The sequence below is a fragment of the Botrytis byssoidea genome (assembly GCF_014898295.1).
Source record: "Botrytis byssoidea strain MUCL 94 chromosome Unknown BBYS_043, whole genome shotgun sequence".
NCBI classification, from domain to species: Eukaryota; Fungi; Ascomycota; class Leotiomycetes; order Helotiales; family Sclerotiniaceae; genus Botrytis; species Botrytis byssoidea.
In genome coordinates, this window is record NW_024065884.1 from 78,979 (window position 1) to 95,658 (window position 16,680).

The following is a 16,680-nucleotide window of genomic DNA, read 5'->3' on the forward strand; positions in this document are numbered from 1 at the left end:
GGTTGTGCGGGAGAGATGTGCGGCAGAAGTGAATGGGAGGGGAGTGGTAAGTATGGGGTGGGGTGTTTGATGGGATTGTTATGTTCAGTACAGGAATGTGATGGCATAAGCGGGACGGACGTATTTCGCGGATATGTATGTGGTTGCGTGGACGGGCGGGCGAGTGGAGGTGAGTTGCGTGAGCGGAGGGGAGGGGAGTGGGTTATGGTGGTTTGGTAATGTGTGGTATGTGATATGTGATACACATAATGAGGGGAACAAATGGACTGAATTGGATTGGATTGTAAATAGATACTGAATCTAGGGTAATGTGGAATCGGAGATTGAGAAGGGTTGTAAATATGAGTATAAGTAGGAGGTAGTGTATTTTTGTGTGTCTGGAAACGAGAAGTGATATATGTAGATATATATGTCTGTGTGAATGTGTGAACGTGTGTATACAGAGAGCTGACCGATTACTTTCTGATCTGAGATTTGAGATCTGAGATCTTGGGCCTTGGATTTTAGAGGTGGAAATGAGAAATTGAAAACGAGAAAATGAAAGAGATGAAAAGAAAAACAGTGCGGGGTGATGCTGTGTATCTGTTTGTTTGTTTTTTGTTTGGTAAGGCATGGTAAGATGACGGTGATAGTAAGGGGATTTGAGAGAAAATGTATTCCTGGATGTGTGTATGAAGAAAGAGGAAGAGGAAGAGGAAGAGGAAGAGGAGAAAAGGGATGAGAAAAGAGACTGGAAATATGTCTGTGATAAAATTGATTAATTTCAATTTCGATAGCTGCAAATAGATATTATACAAAAGCCGGGACGTGAGAAAGAATGATTAGTTGAGACATTTGTGTACTTCGCTTTTATTTCCTGTTTTTTTTCATTCCGATTATTTTTCTTAGAAGTTTGAGGGGGAATTAGTTCATTTGTTTGTTTGTTTGTGTGTTTTATGTAATATGTATATATATATATAGAAAGATAGATGTGTAATCCCCTTCAAATTCCTCTCCCTCAATCCTTTCTTTCTTGGTGATTTTGTATTGTAGGGTGTGTTTCGTGCATATTGAATTTGTTACTTGAGGAGATTAAGGTGATGGAATAGATTTTATAGATGTCTTTCATATCCATTTCATCTATCTTTAATATTCTCAGTTGTGTATTGATGGATTTGACGTGCGAAGATAGAGTCTAGATAGATATCTTCATTAAGATAAATGGAAAGAGTGAGATTGGAATGTAGATAGATATGCTTTTTGGATTTGGATTTCTCTTTTGATGAATTGGCTATATAAGTTATATGAGTGGTTATATTGTAGTGTTTGTATTGTAAAGTGTTTTGTTGCTTTTGAATTCGTTGCTAACCAGGACGTTAGTGCGGTATGGTGAGAGATGAGATGTATTTAATATACATTAAGATGCAGTTTTAATTGTGTATAGTGTAGTGTGATGGATGTATATAGTGTTATTGGAAAGTCTTTTGATATGGGTGCTATTGCTGCCAGTTTGGAATGGGGAGAGGGAGGCTCGGCTGTGGAGAGATGGTTATGATGGTTTGTTTTGAGGAGATAGGGGAGGAAAAGGAAGAGGACAATAGAAACGATGGGGAAAGAGAGGGTATAGATTTGAGCGAGAAAGGAGAAAGATTAGAGTGTAGGTTCTGGTAGGCCTGATAGTTTTAGTGACAAACAGGGGCAGAAGAGGGGAGTGAAATGGAGAGAAAACTTCTGTCAATGAAAAAAACTTTTATAGCTAGGAACTCCTATTGTTGATTTTTCATGGAAATAAAATGTTATTGCATAGCGGTAGCTACTCCCCTTGGATATCAGAAGCGTATATCGCGAAGAGGTACACTTTTATATTTACTCGAGAGATCACTTAACATGATGAAACAACTAGAAGAATTTGATACAGAACAGAAGTTGTATAGATTCTCAGACTTAAGAGAGAACGCGAAAAGTTGATAGGTAGTTTCAATCGAAGACCCTCCTTGGGTCAAACGAGAGGTATTTCTTGATAATATGCATTTGAGGCTTATGACTCATCTTCAGAATCGGAATTTTTTCCTCCTTCTAACCCCTCTAAATATTCGCAGGTTTGATGAGGTAGCATGCCAGACGAAGCTTGCGTCAAATCAGTTGTGACAGAAGAAATTGAATTACAATTGATACGACTCGGCATCGAGAAGCAGCGGCGGGCTAGAGTTTTGTAGCGTTTGCAGTTGCACTAGGGAAGATTACCTACCTAATAAAAGTAGCGATAGTACGATGTGTTTCTGGATCGAGTTTCCAGAGAGGTTGCAATTCTGGGAGGAGGGGCGTGTTTTGGCAGTGGTTATAAGAGAAAATCCATAAATCACGGATAGATTAATGGATTGTATTGCGTAAGCTTCCTTTCTGTATTGATACCAATGATAACGAAGCGAAGATGACATCGACGATAATAAGATTTAGCGAAGTAATTCAGAATCTTGACGACTGATGTCCAGATCCAAAGAAGCTTCCGTTGCTATTTCACCATACGGATTTCGAAGTTCTACAAATTCGAAGAGTAGTCTGCACTTCATATACTAAGAAAGATTGTGTTACCTGCTATTTCTACAACTCTATACGTTGTTTCGTTAATATCCTTGTGGTATTGTTAGTGCGTAATCTTGGCTTCTGGTGGTGTGCTCTGATTGAATTTGCCGGTCTTATATTGATTGATCGACTTATCCGGCGAATCAGCGGTAAAGGGGAATTTCCCCGTACCCGCTGAAGCGACAAAGTGGGGGTCAATGTATGAGGACGATTTGGGATTTCAGACTCTCTCAAAATCAGCCAAGCCAAAGTTTCGAATTCAACCAAGGAGCCATCTTGTTAAAACCCATCCTATTGAATGTCATCTTCAATGTATAATAGCTTTAATAGGGTTGAGCCCTAGATTCGAGTAGCTGAATATTCAAAATAATGAATTCAGTACCTAGCACGTGCCTAGGTAGGTAGGTTTCTTCAATCTCAGCAAGAGAAATTCGCATGCATTGAATGCCGGTTTCATATTTGCCATTCCAGGGATCACTGGTTGATTTTACCGGTAATCTGGTCGGCAATCTATCGACACATTGTTTCTCTTTTCCGGACAAATTATCCTCATCTCAATATTGTATTCGTAATGAGATCCGCTTTGATGAGCACGCCATGAAGGCAATTTCACTACAATTTTGTGGGGTTTTGACATTTAAAGTAGCCCCCCGTAACAACAATGATCAAAGAGTTTGATATACTCCCATCTTCAAGATACGAATTGAGATGTCTCGGAGGGCCGGGCTATATAGAGTTCTCGTCTTATCAACGTTCATCACTTTGGTCTTCGGAAGGTTGATAGATGAATTGGGATAGTACTGCATGGAGCTCTTATCTTACCCCATAAGTATGGGGCATCTACACCAAGTGCGTGTGAATGCTTTCCAGCATTGTCCCATTGCTTATCTCTAGTGAATATCACGCAACTTGGTATGGCCAGCGGCGAATTCAGAAAACAGAGAAGTGTAGAAATAGTATGTCTTGGTTCACTCGTGGTTTATATACCGGGATCAAACCCATGTTTCCTTTTCATGATTCTTCGTGGCACATCCTGTCCTCGTCATTTAAGCCTGGTTTCCTCGAGCTTTGGGGTAGTCGATCAACTATTTCGCTACAATGTCTGCCCAAATATCGCACATCTCATCTGATAGTCCGGATGATGAGAATGACATTCAACACTCAGATAGGCAACATGAAGCTGGAACAAAAGACACTATCGATCCCTTCGTGGCGGATCTCGAGGGAGAAGGATTAGAATTCGAAAAACAAAAACTCCGTGAGAAAGTTGAAGCTGTTGAGCTTATACCTACAGAGGCTTTTCAATGGAATGTTGATGGTAATCAGTCACCTTGTGAGTTTTCTACACCTCCAACTCGCGACCTTCAGAGACTTACATGAATGCCTCTAGTTCCCGAGGTCGCTGCTTGTGTCTTGAATACAGATGATCCAAGTATTCCTTGCAACAGTACGTAAATTTATGCTGATTTATGATGACTGGTTGTTCTTCGTCCTGACTATATATAGCATTTCGCGCTTGGGTGCTCATGACTGTCTTCGTCATCGTTTTCGCTGGTGCTAATCAATTCTTTGCTTTACGCTATGTATGTCATTATAGTATACGCATTTTTTATTGGCCTTAACACAATTGCTAATCAAGTACAGCCTTCCTTGAGTATCGGATATGTTGTGGCACAATTATTAGTATTCCCCATTGGACGAGCCTGGGAAAAACTACCTCGATGGAGAGTACCACTTGGGGCATTATCATTAGACATCAATCCGGGAAAATTCTCTGTGAAAGAACATGCCCTAATAGTCATTGTAAGTCTATATTTGCACCCTAACTCTTGCATCCCGAGAAAGAACTAATAATCTTGAAGTGCGTGAACATCAGTGCCAGCGCTGCCTATGCTACAGGCGCTCTTGTGGCAATCGTTAGTCCCGTTTACTGGAACCATGACAACGGTGCTGGATTCACATTTGCTTTTCTTTTAACGACCCAAATGCTTGGATTCGGCCTTGCAGGTCTTGCCCGCCGGTGGATCGTCTATCCGGCAGCTCTCATCTGGCCTGCTGCATTACCCTCCACAGTTCTTTTCCGCTCATTACATGAACCTCAAGAACACTTCTCAGCCAACGGTTGGACTTTATCCCGTTATCGATTTTTCTCCTATTTCACAACTCTCGCATTTGTTATCTTTTGGTTCCCAGACTACCTTTGGACAAGTCTGAGTACATTTGCTTTTATCACTTGGATCGTCCCGAAAAATCAAGTCGTCAATACGATCTTTGGCATGAATTCTGGTTTGGGTCTGCTACCAATTAGTTTCGATTGGACTCAGATTACATATGCCGGTACTCCCCTCACAACACCTTTCTACATTACCTGCAATGCATTTGCGGCCGTAGTAATCTTCTATCTATTTTTATCACCTATTTTGTACTACAGTAATGTTTGGAATAGTGCATAGTAAGTACCATACTACCTAGTTTCGTAATATCTCGCCCATTAACAAAAAACTAGTCTCCCACTACTATCCTCGAGCACGTTCGACAACACAGGGTCAAGCTATAATATCTCCCGCGTCATCGACTCCAACCTGGACTTTGTCCTGGGCAAATATGAAGAATATTCTCCAATGTATATCTCTATGTCGTATTCGATATCCTACGCTCTCTCATTTGCGGCCGTCACGGCAATAGTCGTTCACACCTACCTCTACAGCGGAGCTGAAATATGGGCCAAATTCAGAAACTCTCGAGCCGGAGGTGAAGATATCCATAAACGACTCATGAACAATTACAAAGAAGTGCCCAATTGGTGGTACGGCCTTCTGAGTGTTGTTATCATTGGTCTCGGCATCTTCACAGTTCGATACTGGGATTCAGGTCTTCCAGTCTGGGGATTCATCGTCGTATGTTGCGGCATGGCAGTCACACTCATTATCCCCGAAGGAATCCTCGAAGGCACAACAAATCAGCGTATCTTCCTCAATATCATCACCGAGTTGATAGCCGGCTATGCCTGGCCTGGTAAACCTATCGCAAACATGATGGTTAAATGCTACGGATACAACTCTGTAAAACACGGTTTGGATTTCGCTCAAGATCTCAAGTTGGGTCAATACATGCAGATTCCTCCACGTGTACTTTTCGTAGGACAGGTATATGCATCGGTCCTAGCAACTGCTACCCAAACAGGTGTATTGAGATGGATGTTGGGACATATTCCAAATCTATGCAGTTCGAAAAATACACAGCGCTTCACGTGCGCAGGTTCAAAAGTCGTGTATAATGCTTCGCTTATTTGGGGAACAATTGGTCCTCAAAGAATGTTCCAAGCGGGCCAGACTTATAATAGTATTATTTACTTCTTCCTTATTGGACCGGTGGTTACAATTGCAGTCTATTTCATTTATAGGAGGTATCCTAATAGCTGGGTACGATATATCAATGTACCGGTATTCTTCAACGCGGCTGGAAATATCCCACCGGCGAACACGACGCAGTATTCGCTCTGGTTTATATTTGGATTTTTGTTCAATTTCTTGATCAGGAAGAGATCTTTCGCGTGGTGGAAGAGATATAATTGTAGGTATATTCCTTGCCCCTCATTCACATTTTTCCTCGCTCCTCACCAATCCTCCCGTTACTTATTTTGCATTTTGCATCTAACAACCCGTATAGATCTTCTCCAAGCCGCGATGGATACAGGAACAGCACTTGCAACCATCATTATTTTCTTCGCATTAACATACAATAATATAACGCTTAGCTGGTGGGGAAATAATGTTGGTTCTGATACCGATGATTCGAATTCGATACCGTATCTGAAGGTATCTCCCGGTGGATATTTTGGAAAGGCTCCGGGACATTTCTAATGATTAGAGGGAGGTGATATGATATCATATGAAAGATTGTACATTTTAATTCAAAGCGGACAATGAAGCGGTTGTAGCCCCAGAATATAAAATAGTGAAACTGTTAATTTTTATTGCCACATGGGTCGGAGTTATTGCCATGTTCATCACGCATGGAAAACTTGTTTTTGATGTACTGTCGCTTTCGATTGAGGTATATGCGCATCTTATATCATATAATACACGATATTATGCCTACCCATTTCCCCACAATTTGTCATACCTCTCATCTAGCCCTCGACTACAAACAGGGATACGATATATCGAAGAGTCACGCAGCATACCCCACAGTATTGTGCAACTCGAGAATATGCATAATAGAGGCACGTTTTGTTGCCCTGTGAGCGTTAAGGCTACAAATGCCTTACTTTTATCTGGAAACCTCATGGATCAAAAAATTAGAGATTTGTTGAATTGATACCGAGCGCTGTTGTTCCAAGTATGGGTGCAGCATTATGTCTGCATATGCAATGTAATCCTTCATTGCCTACTTTTCTGGGACCGAGAAAAATGAGGGGCAAAAGGTAGGGGAATGGAATGGGGATGGGAAATGTGAGATGGAGGCACGGTTTGTCGGTCGGTGAGCATCAAAGAGCTATCTTTCCTCAGCAACGGAATAATGTGATACTCTATACATTTCCCCAAATCGAGTATTGCATATGCAACGCGATCCTTCGTTCTGTTACTGGAACCATATCATTAAACAGAACAGTGAGGTAGAAAGAGGCACAGATCCATATCCATACCATTCATCCCCGCTCCGCTCGGTGAGAGTCACAAATAAAATGTCCAACTTACCGCTTTGCGTGGTGCAGTATCTGTGCTGGATCCACGAGATAGCGATAGCCAGCGAGATAGCGATTTTAGATTGCTGATTCTGACTGACGCAATCTTATCTATACCTGCCTCCAGGTAAAGAAGATAATATACACACATCATGGAAAGATGGGATAAGGTGCCACAAATCCGCGCCTCGCTCATGCATCTTTCTTGGGTCTTGATGTGATATGATAGCGGATATGTGAGATTCTAATACCATGTGATATGCTACGATCAAAGTGTGGAGAACATGCCTGTTTATCTCATTACTACCCATCCATAAATATGAACATCCAAGAACTCCAGCGCTTACGTATGCATATCCAGCTTGGTCTGGTGAGTCTCTATTCTGCCTCTGCCTCTGTATTGCATTACGATCCAAATCTGACGATTCGCCTCCCGACCTTTGCTCTCGCACATACCAGTAATCATTGCCGTCTCCGACCCTCGTTCTCGCGGGCGTGGTGCAGCATCGTGTGGCATCGACGATTCGTACAGACAGGCTCGGATCGCATGTTCGGAGAATCGCTCGCGAATGTTTCAGAGGAAAGTGCAGGATGCGGCCCGAGAGTCGTGGGATGGGGTTAGTGGAAGGCTGGGAGCTTTTGTTCTATCGGGGCTGGAGCAATGAGATGGAATGGGATGGATTGGACCCCCACGATAACATAGCATAGCATAGCCTTACTTAATGCATGCAGTTCGTTGGTCACAATAGAGCACGTGCGCGCGTGCCAGATTGGTGTGTTTTGTTTCTGAATAATGCGTGAAGAGTGGTGTTTGGGGATAGATTTGGCGAGAGGTTCGGAGGCCAGGGCTCACTAGGTAGGTACTAGTACTTGCAAATTGCTCAGACAGAGCTGAAAATTGGTCGAGGTTTAAATATTTTGGCAAGCCGTCCCGAGATGATCATCGCTATCAATGACCGGATGGATCCTGCATTGCTGACGATACTTTCTACAAGAAGCGGATGAACTGGCTGAGTGAGAATGCCGAGTGCATTGAAGATGGAAATGAAATTGTATTATGCCTGTCTACACGACAAGCTTCCCCGTTTCAGCCCCGCGGAAAGTGGATAGAGCAAATTGTGACGAAATGTTGTAAATAATAAGCGTGATGTGATAGAGATTTCTAGCCCTGGTCTGAACAGTGATTACTTGACGCGGAGCTAAGTCGGCACACACGGGTTATTTCGATTGAAGACACGTTATGATGGGAACGGCTAAACAAGATGATGTTCGGCCCATCCATTTCAGCTTTCGTTTGCATTTCTTATTGGAGTGCAAATGCCAATCTAGAAGCTAATACTAGTACGTACCAGACAAGCGATCTCAGTGTGTCTCAATGTGGATATATGCTCATTTAAGCGATTCTAGTGCTTGAAGATCGTGGGGAAACCTGTGTGGCACTCTTTGAGGGGTCATAGTGGAGGGTGTTGCGAATTATGGCCCAGACTGGAATGGGTAATGTCCAGAAGCAATTAAAAGACAACCCAGAGGCGATATTGGGCCATAAATGGAAGGTATCTAGATTGTGGGGGTGGATTGATAGCTGATATAGATTGAATAACCCCACAAAGAAACTTGGTGGGTTTCGCAACCCATACCTCACCCGGTTTTGGCCACTAAAACGGCAGTTTGCTCAATGGGCGAGACTCTCTCGGGAGCGCAGCGGTTTATTATGCAGTCAACTTCAAGAAGGGTAAAGGGGGAATATAAATTTCAAGGAGAAGAAGTTTCCGGCAAATACTCGGTTAGATTGAATTAGAATATAGAGGGTAGCAGTGTAAAACTTGCGCCGGCTCCGTATAACGCTCTTCAATCTTCAGGTGATAGATTTTCGAAGTTTCAGGGATATCTGTTGCGAGAGTATTTAGTCAAGCCATTCAAGCATAGTGGTGTACTGGATACATTAGAGCCGGTGGCCCGGTGGTTTGATCCTTTTGCAGTGGTGATATCTGACATGGAATGTCAAGTCAATCGTCTCATGTCCAGATCCACATACTACATCGTATATCTGACCCCCAATGGTTGTTATTCGAACTTGTGCACATTATAACTGGTGATTTATAGCCCAGGGATAAGCCAGCAGCTCAGTGGTATCTAAATCTATTACTCCGACTGAAGTATTAAATCGTAAGCGTTCAAGATGATCGAGATGATAGGACAAATAATTTGGCTTTTCATCGGGATTCACCTAACACAGAACTTGTACGAATGATCCATTGTAATCACACAATAAATGCAGTTTTGTTACACAATCAAGCCTTGAAAGTTTCTTTTGCATGCGCTCAGGAATGCATATGTATGTACATACCAATTTAGAAGTGAGAAACGCAATTCCCATAAGACATAAGTGGAGAAAGCAAAATCCTCATTCTAGACGCAAGAAACTGAACAGGTTCTACACACGACTCTCATGTTGTGATCATGTCGAGCTTCTAGCTGTGAAGATAAATCATACTTGTTTGGTAATGATGATCGCTCCTTGGGCTGGCTGAGAAGCTCTCGTACTTACAGAGAGATATGGAGCTCAGGGGAAATGCTGAAATGAATGTAAGACATTTTTTGTCAAACCCTGGCTAACGTGGAGGCTCATCCCCTACCCGCACCCGATTCGGTTTGTGGCATGAAGTTCAAGAGTTTTCAACAGGGAAGTCGAAGCACCCCGACAGAAAGGGTCAGGCCGAAAGTTGGTCCGACGTCCCCCCGTTGACGTTGATGAAGCTTATGTAAATGTTGGTTGGGGGTTAAATTCGTGCCGATGATGATTAAGATGCAAATTAATAGAGAGAAACACAGGAGTCATGGATTGTGTGATTTAGAACATGGATTTACATGAGAAGGTAGTGTTGGGGGTTAGCTGTGCCAGTGATCATCGGTCACTAGATGCATTTCATTATTGTGACTGAGGTTAATACAGATTTACTCCACATCGCCCTACAGACATGTCTGCACAGATAGACTTAGGGCGGCAATGTGTGGGCTTCCGGCATCGTAAATTAAGTTTGATAATTAAGTTTCGTGAAATTCAAGCTTGTAGTGGGGAAGATGTAGGGCAGGAGCTTAATATCAGTCGGTGCGTACCCTAGTAGATCGAAACCGCATATTGGGTGGCGTGAATGGAGGGGTTGGCCAATATATTCTGGGCTGAAAATAGAAGAGGAGAAATCGCGTGGAGCATGAGAGAATATTTTGGGAAAAGCCGGAAAAGTAGACTTCGAAATGCCTTGGATCTTGTACCGTTCCAATATGTCTCAATAAGTAGCATCATCGACTCTACGAGAACTGTTGCGTCTTTGAAATCTTTGCTAAGAGATCCAACGAAGGTAGTTAAAACTGCAGCACCAGTAGTCGCACATTTTAGATGTACACGCAAGGTATGAAGGCGCCCCGCATAGCTGTAAAAGGGGTTGTTTCGACCGGCCCATTGACTAACCATATGAGGATTATGTTTGGTAGCAAATGCCCGTCGATTGATAAAGAGCTGGTGTTGATAGTGAGCGTAGGTGGGAGGTAGGCAAAGCAAATTCGACAGTGGATCTCGATGGCAGGATTTACACTGTGATCCAATTGAAATATTCGAAGAGGGAAGCATAGAAAAGGAGAGGGGTTGATGACGATGGAAGCCTCACTCTTCACCGCTTAACGAATGCAGGGCAGGACATGGGTGCCGAGGCTGTGACATGCACCCCTAGTCTGTTGCTTCTCTTGTGCATGCGTTATTATAATAAATAGATGAAACAGGCTACTTTGATATCTGGTGAGCAGGTGTTGATAACCAAATAATCGTAAGAATCTGGGCAAAGACTGTCGGAGGGATCTATTGTTGCCTGACGTTGGATGTAAGTATATAAATATCAAGGAGATCCTCATCTAAGAATGAGCTTCAATCATCCGCTTCGAAAAGTTTCTCCCTGATCCTCTCTTATATCGAACAATCCAACCTTCAGCCTTCTATCACCAGCAAATAATCATCGATTCAAGCATACCGAACAACTCCCTCTTCATCTCATTCATACCATCGAGACGCCTATTCGCACCTCTCTTTCTCTTTCCAAATCTACTGCTTTCATTACAACAAAATGGCAGTCATCGAGATTACTCCCATTGTCAACAACTGCTGCGTGCAATGCTGCAAAGAAGAGCAGTATGGCGATCACGACTATTGCGGTTGGTGTGAGGTTACAGATTGTCTTTAGGAGAGAACTATCATCCTGTCTTAGTGTAAGCTGATAAAGTTACACACAATGGCATGGGGACGATTATTTTTATGCTTTGGAAACCCTCTCGACAGAACCAAGTGGGGGTTACCTCTTTTGGGAAATAATGGAATTATGGCATCGGAGCATAGGCGCATGGGATACAACCCGATTATCTGGGTTGAGAAGGACGGACAGTATCGGTCTTTTGGCATGGATTGAACTCGGGAATAGGATTGGCTCTTGATGATGTGCTAATTGCACGTTTGTTTGTTGGATCATTTTTGGTCCCGAAATTTTTGTTAAGATAATTTATATTTGCTTAATAATGGAAGATGCCAAGTGTCGTTGGAATTAATTTCCTTGTTCCTGCGTGTCTGTTTCTGAAAGATTGATTCATGTGGCTTTCGTAAACCCTGTAAGATCCATGTAAAACAAACGAGGCTGTGATGTAAATCTTCATGCAAACTGGCAAAAGTCTTTCCATGGAAGAAACCTGGCCAGTTGCGATACACAAAATGTGATGACAGTTACATTGCATCCAAGACTTCTGGAAAGCTGATGAAGGCTGTCGTGAAACCCTTGAGAGTAGTCAGACTACAGCTCATATGAGAGGCGCTTGTCACACAATCTGAAAGGTTCTTATTCTTCTGCCCGAGTACAGAACTTTCAGCCTACTCGGAAACAGCACCCTAAGCAATGGATATTGCACTTTACGGGAATCTCATGGCTTTCCTCTCTATGTTTGCATGTGAGGTGCGACGTGGCAGCTTGAGACATCCCTCTATCGTCTTGTGATTGATTCCAGCGAACTGAAAAGAATTGAATGCCCAGAGGAAGATTGTTAACCACAAAAAATACGAGCTATACGTGATTCCAATGACACAATGAAGGGTTTTGCGGTGGCTGCAGCAATCAAGAGCTTGGCGTGAGAAAGTAGGAGGGTATGACAGGTTAAACTCGGTATGCTGACTGCCGACACCCGATACAAGAAGGAAAGAATGAAGAAAGAATGTTTTGGGATGAATACCGTTGAAATACAACGTTGGATCATTCCATTCTGGAGAGTGGCGTGATAGAAGAGGACATAGCGCATCCAAAAATGGAACGAGCGTGATGGAAACGGAAGTGACCAACAATTCAATGGCAGAGAAGTCGAAAGTGGCGACAGGACACTTGAAGTAGGTAAAAAATTCCAAAATGGTATGAAGTCTTTGATTGAAAGATGTTGATGGGGAGAAGAAAAAGAGAACATTGATTGCAAAAGTGTTACTCGTTTCATCATGTCATTAGCGTTACTTACTGTATTGACCCATTTCTTTTCACCGAAACTAGCGATCATATGATCAATCGAAATTGTGATCAAGTACTATCATTCATCATTTCCATCTCAGTATACCTATATGATAAACTATCTATTATCCGCATAACATCAAAGTGGGGGCTTTCATTTCCTAGCCACATTATACCCACCCACCTTCTGAGAATCGAGGCAAACTTTGAACCAAATGTGGTACTCTTCACAATTCGGCTCGAGGAACCACCTTGACTAACTCTGATAATTACTGTCCCGGTGGAAGATACCTTTTTTGTACCCGTTGAATACAGAGTATACGCTCGGGCGTTACTAAACGAAGTCAACGTTACGTTTTGCTGTACAATCTTTAGACTTATGGTCCCTTTTTGCTTGGTGGGAACATACAAAACAGCTGTCATGTCCTCATTACCACTAACAGATGTTAATGTAGCACTTTTGACAATGATGGATCCACTGCTTGAGTAGAAGGAAGATTGTGCCGGCAAGACAAAAATATTGCCATTGACTGGACAAGGCACATTGCTGAAAGACAAAGTGGTCGTCCCGAGAGCAATCGTACTATTGAGTGGCCAATAGATAGTCGAGCCGAAGATAGAAGTCCCAGTACCAGATAAATCACTGCTGGTGCCAGTTGAGGAGTTTCCAGTGGAAGACGTTGTACTATAAGAGATATTCTTTGGAGGCTGGGTGGTCGTGTAGAGATTTCGGATAAGCCCTGAGATAGAAACATCTCCAAACAAGGAGATATCCATCATTACGTCTACTGCTTTCCATTCCATAAGTTGGACTGTATCAGAGAAGGTTACTTTACTGGATACAACTCCTATCATTTTCTCAGACAACGATTTGCATTTTGTGTTTTTTTTTTCCGGTTTTTTGAAATGCTGCCTCCGCTGACATACTTTGAATGGTTGCGTTGATGTCAGATATATTTCATTGATATTGTTTGGATCCCAGACACCAGGAGTCGAGTCGAACGGCTCAACTCTGTCGAGATTGGTCGCTGTCACAAAAGCAGAGTTGAAAACATTTGGGCCATCAGGATTGTGAACACGGCCCAATGAATGTTCACATGCTGTTAGACTGATGATTTCACTGGTAGAAAATCAAGCTGCTGCAAATTGAGCAAGAGTTGTGTTCAAATATTTTGCCGGTCCTGGTACACGAGCTGGACTTGCCGATGTTGCATCAATCCGGCCGACGCGTAATTTTATTCCCGAACTAGAACCACCGCATTTTGCAACCGCGACAACTGCTAAAGCTGCATTGTCACTCATACTTAAATACGCATTCGCCGTCTTTTGAATGATAATTACTTGACCTCAATAAACCACAGAGTTTCAGACAAATCTTACTGGCTTGAAGAAAGGTAAGGAATCGTTTACAAATAGTCCATGATTTTCTCCGCGAGTGCTTTCAAGCCAATTGATACATCCATACCACTTCATAAAGTCAGCTAGTGCTCTTAATAAATCCTAATCAAAGCAACATATCCTGTAGCAGTAGCAGTGTCTGGTGTCACAAAGTCATGAAATACAAATTGAATCCATTGAGCGGAAGTTCGCTCGCCTCGGTTACTAGACCCAAGTGCATAATTCAGACATGGACATACACCCTTCACAAAAGCATTTAAACTGGTCTCATCATTATCGACCCAGATATGTTCCATTTCTTCCATCATGTCCCTCACGTCTTTACCGGTGACTTGGCCATGACATACACTTAAAAACTAGGGGGGAATAATAGAAGCCATGGCGAAAGTTGATACACAGTACTTGGAAATGAGAAACGGGCTTGTTGCAATAACGGTATATATCAGGTGGTGTGCATTCTCCAACTTTAATTCGGCCTTGTAATAGTGCAATAATTTATACAGCTTTGTCAAAGTCTCGATCCCGATGTACTGCGAAAAATTCCACGCCAGTTGAAACTACATTTATAGCATTAAAATATCAACGACCTCATAGCCATTGCATATGTCGATCTCATTTCTGATCAATTCGAAGCTGGCTATTCGTCAGATAAGATGGCTCGACGCCATCTCTACGGCCACCTCATCCAAAAGCCACTACCAATTTTAGAGTTTGGAACTTAGTGTACGTATCGCCACAAATTGCTTCGAAATGTCAAAAGAGATGATCTTCGTGAGCTTTTCGGTGATTCGAGTCAATGATCCGGAGAGGTCAAGTTCACACTCGTGCATGACGGGGAACTATGTGAGAACCCTTGGTTAACAATTTAACATCGCGTTTCCAAGCAAGTCGCACTCTTCATTACCACTATGGAGCCGCTCAAGGGAGAATAATTTAGGGGGTTTCGTAGTTTCCGTCAAAAAGAAACTTCTGTCCGTGGATGACTTCAGCAGAAGAAGGGACATGAATGTTTGTCTCCCTACTAAGGCCCTTTCTGGAAATTAACTGACGGCAGAGTATCCAAGCCGGAGTCATGAAGATCAGCGGCTCTCAAAGCATCCTTAGCTTTGCAGATGATGGTGAAAATGGGGCCGTTGGTAAAGTATACATGGCATGACCATTGAACTTCTCGGTGAGTATTCCGGCGCGTATGGATACCGACGTTGAAGTCGGAGATTTTTACGTAGCACCGACCAAAATCATTTCTCGCTTTGACTAAATTTCAAATCTAGGCGAGGCAGGGAGGTAGACTCGGTAGGATAATTTTTTGAGGCTCATCCCACGTTTTTGTTTAGTCTAGCCTCAAGATCAGCAAATATAAACTTTACTATTGGTTCATCCGACATAACATCGAAAAGGATCTTCCAGAGCTTCCTACCAAAAGTTGCAAGCCTAGCAAACATATCAGGCTGTCTGCAAAGTCATTGTCTTGACGAACGTATTCCAAAGGGAACAGATTCATGCCAAACGTAATGTTGCTTCAATTACTTGCAAACACATCTGGAATACGGAATTGTCGAGAATTATCAAGAACTCACTAGTGATAGTATAGCCCAGGTATAACGCGGGCTTCTATAACCCCCACGCCTCCCGCACAGAACTATCGCCGCGTTTATCTCAAAATTGATGAGCCTTTACGACGCGCGTCTCCCTACGCCGAGTAAATACTTTAATATTGATGCTATTGATGCTTTGCGGGCATCCAATGATATCTGCCGTCGCTTTGCCGGTACTTAGATAAGACTAGCTTGGTGAAATTTCTTGATCATGTGCCTCGTTTTTGAAAGTAGTGAGCTCATGAGGTACTTTCCCTTCGAGAGGGAAGACTAAATCATCACTATCTTCACAGTACCCTGCATATTACTTTTTTGTATATTGCTGTGCAGTTTCCAGTCATCATTCCTAGCTTCCTATCATCCCATCACATGACCGTTTGGTGAAAGAGGGGGCGGGGTAATCGGCTGATAGTGTATATGCTGACGTTCTTGACTCATATATATGTTGATACTTTGTAAATTTACCTTTTCTATACATCTTATTGGTGCCGATACCTAATGTCATGAATATCGATGTATATGCGGTGTCATCTCTTACGTTTCAGAGATGTTGAAGGATGGAATAATTTGTTTTCCGCATCATAATGCAGACTTAGGTGGGTGGCGTATCATCATCGTCGCGGTAAGAAACAAGTTGTTGGTAGAGAGTAATTTACAGGATTCTGTTCTTGTAAAGTTTAGCCGTTATGATCTTTTGTCCCATTCTATATCAATATAAGTAGAGTACATCACTGAATCAGAGCAGAGTGAAGTAAAATCTGTATCAAATATGGTTGAATTATTGAAGGTCACATGGATCGGTTCAGACAGATTTGGCACAACACCAATTTGTTTTGGTAGTGGTCATCACACAAAGTTTGCGAAAATGCTTTCAATTCATTGTTGTACTGTACTCCGAGAAACAAGCAAACAA

The 16,680-nt window shown here is 42.5% G+C and overlaps 3 protein-coding genes across 3 annotated transcripts; 2 read left to right on the plus strand and 1 right to left on the minus strand.

Moving 5' to 3' along the window:
- Positions 1–3,254: 3,254 nt before the first annotated feature.
- On the plus strand, positions 3,255–6,564 carry EAE97_011864 (uncharacterized protein). The gene is made up of 7 exons (XM_038882378.1): positions 3,255–3,895; positions 3,953–4,009; positions 4,069–4,145; positions 4,207–4,365; positions 4,425–5,014; positions 5,069–6,135; positions 6,232–6,564. The coding sequence occupies exons 1-7, from the start codon at positions 3,661–3,663 to the stop codon at positions 6,423–6,425; spliced, it is 2,379 nt and encodes a 792-aa protein (XP_038726774.1). The 5' UTR covers positions 3,255–3,660; the 3' UTR covers positions 6,426–6,564.
- A 1,004-nt stretch (positions 6,565–7,568) lies between these two features.
- On the plus strand, positions 7,569–7,871 carry EAE97_011865 (uncharacterized protein; the record flags this gene model as incomplete). The annotated part of the gene is made up of 1 exon (XM_038882379.1): positions 7,569–7,871. The coding sequence occupies one exon, from the start codon at positions 7,569–7,571 to the stop codon at positions 7,869–7,871; it is 303 nt and encodes a 100-aa protein (XP_038726775.1).
- A 4,972-nt stretch (positions 7,872–12,843) lies between these two features.
- EAE97_011866 (uncharacterized protein) lies at positions 12,844–14,247 on the minus strand (the record flags this gene model as incomplete). Its single annotated transcript, XM_038882380.1, has 3 exons — positions 12,844–13,874; positions 13,965–14,097; positions 14,155–14,247. The coding sequence occupies 3 exons, from the start codon at positions 14,245–14,247 to the stop codon at positions 12,844–12,846; spliced, it is 1,257 nt and encodes a 418-aa protein (XP_038726776.1).
- Between the last annotated feature and the right edge of the window lie 2,433 nt (positions 14,248–16,680).

Excerpts from the sequence above, each read along its gene's own strand:
- EAE97_011864 (XM_038882378.1), top strand. The coding sequence starts at position 3,661 with ATGTCTGCCCAAATATCGCACATCTCATCTGATAGTCCGGATGATGAG. Across the intron at positions 3,896-3,952 it reads TGATGGTAATCAGTCACCTT|TTCCCGAGGTCGCTGCTTGT; the intron begins GTGAGTTTTCTA and ends GAATGCCTCTAG. Across the intron at positions 6,136-6,231 it reads GTGGTGGAAGAGATATAATT|ATCTTCTCCAAGCCGCGATG; the intron begins GTAGGTATATTC and ends CAACCCGTATAG.